The sequence below is a fragment of the Phoenix dactylifera genome, chromosome 3, assembly GCF_051530095.1.
Source record: "Phoenix dactylifera cultivar Ajwa chromosome 3, Ajwa_hap1_PhDact_Kaust_v1.1, whole genome shotgun sequence".
NCBI lineage: Eukaryota > Viridiplantae > Streptophyta > Magnoliopsida > Arecales > Arecaceae > Phoenix > Phoenix dactylifera.
In genome coordinates this window covers 40,750,890-40,753,054 of record NC_143192.1, presented here as the reverse complement: position 1 = coordinate 40,753,054, position 2,165 = coordinate 40,750,890, and the positions used below count along the sequence as shown (strand labels likewise).

At 38.9% G+C, this 2,165-nt stretch overlaps 1 protein-coding gene across 1 annotated transcript; it reads left to right on the top strand.

Annotated features, from left to right (window-relative positions):
• The first annotated feature begins 467 nt into the window (after window positions 1-467).
• On the top strand, window positions 468-1,137 carry LOC120109891 (uncharacterized). Its single transcript, XM_089929674.1, has one exon. The coding sequence runs from the start codon at window positions 759-761 to the stop codon at window positions 993-995; it is 237 nt and encodes a 78-aa protein (XP_089785800.1). The 5' UTR covers window positions 468-758; the 3' UTR covers window positions 996-1,137.
• The last annotated feature ends 1,028 nt before the right edge of the window (window positions 1,138-2,165 follow it).

Below are 2,165 nucleotides of genomic sequence, written 5' to 3'. Positions count from 1 at the left end.
AAGTAATATTTACACATATATTCTCGTAAAATACTTATTTTACTATCTTGTCTTTTTTTTAATTTTTATTTCTGCATACGTACCTACGTCATCTAACGTCGTTAAAAAATTAACAACTTCAAATTAAAACAAGTAATACCCTTAATAAGTAGATGCGCAAAAAAAAATAACTATAAGACGATCATGATGGAGAATAAAAAAAATAATTTCAAAATTTTATTTATTTTTAATTAAAATAAATATGATTTTTATTAACGGTGTTAGAAGAACCATTATATTAAGAATATTTATGAAAAAATAGTATTTTATGAGGAAAAAAATAAATATAAATTTAGGAGAGTATTTATGTAAATTTGGATTTTTTAGAAGGATATATATAAAAAAATCTTTTAAAATATTATGAGCGGTGACGGGATCCACGGGATCGGATAAGGCCGAGGACGATCTCCCACGCGTCAAAGCCGGTCCCCGGTTCTGGCCGCGGCCCCACTTTTTTACCCGTTTTGCCCCGCGGCCGCCAAACCGCTCGCCTCTCAATCCCAGAAGCAGAGCCCACCGGAACCAACTGCACCCTTCTCACCTGTTAACATTCCTCATTCTTTATTAAATCCACGCGAATACCGCACAAGAGACCCCTCAAAGAGCCCTCGAAACGTTCGCATACGATCCCAAATCTAATCCTTCCAAAGCAGCAGCCGCGGTTTCTTCCGAGAAAAATAAAAAAAAGTTCCGTTTCGAATCAGCAAAAGAAAGGAAGGATGATATTGGTGGCGATAGTGGCGGAGCTCCTGGAGGAGTACACGGTGCTGGTGGCGAGGGTTCTGGAGCAGCTGCTCCACGACGCGCCCTTCCCCCGCCGGATGCGCTTCCTCATGCTCAGAAGCCTCCCCTTCGCCTCCCCGCCACCCGACGCCCGCCCCGCCGCCGCAGCCACCCCCCGATCGGTACGGACGTTGGGGGTTAGCGTTCTTTGCGGCCTGGATCTGTGTCCATGAGCTTGGTTTTTGTCTCTATATTTTATTTCTAATTTTAATCTTTAATCAATGTCGCTCGCAGGTGAAATTTCTTTTCTTTTTTCTTTTTTCCTGTTCTTGTAAAAATATATTATATGAATCGATTTTTAGCTGTTTGGTCGTATTCTTTCCGGGTTCATAGCTTTGTTTCTGTTTCTTTTTAGTAGAAAAATATGTGAAAATAAGAGTGAGCAGGATCGGAGAAATTTTGGCGTGGCGATTTCCAAATTCCGAATTCGAAACTCAAATGAGAAGTAGGGAACAAGTGGAGATGGGGGATTGTGATGGTTCCTTGTGGAAAGGAAGGTTGTCATGGGGTTTGGTGGAAAGGGAAATCAAAGCCAGCTTCAGCGGGGTTGATTGGGAAAAGAGAGAGAGAGAGAGAGAGAGAGAGAGGAGACGGTGCTATGTGTACGAGTACTGGGATCAATGTCTCCCTTCTTTTCTGGCCACTAGATCTGCTTTGAGATGGAAACTGAATTTTTCTCGGCTTAGTCTAAGAGCTTAGGAGGTCAAAGGCATTCTCGAATTGTTAAGGCCAACCTCAAGTGTCTTGGACCAAACTTGTGCTGCAGCAGCAGCAGCAGCAGCACCTAATGCTTTGCCTGCCATTATGTTATTCGCCAGAATTTTATTTGCTCCCACTATTCACGCCATCTCATGTTCCACAGAGTCACTTTCGATTCTAAAGTCGAATGTTCCATGCCCACATAACATTTTTTTTTAAAATTTGTTATTTTCTAGAAACTTTTTGGGTATTTTCTGAGGGGAAAAAAAACTTTTCAGCATTTTTTTTTCTTTAGCAATCCTACAGAGGAAGCTTCATATTTGCAATTTTATTTATTTAAGTTACTCATATTAAGTAGTTTCCGAATACTAAAGTACGAAAGATCCTGGTTTTCTTTTCAAGTTTTGAGCGTATTTAAATTTGATGCTCTGTATCCAAATTAAAAGATGACGCCTGTAACAATTGGCATGCTTCAAATTACATAGTTCGCTTATATGACATATCAACTAATATTCCTTTCTCAAAAAAAGAAAAAGAAAAAAAAGACATATAAACTAATAAACAAAATATATATTATATGTTTCTTTGTTAGTATTAAATCATCCCTCAATTATCAAATCAGACCTGACTCCTTTTTTTTTTTT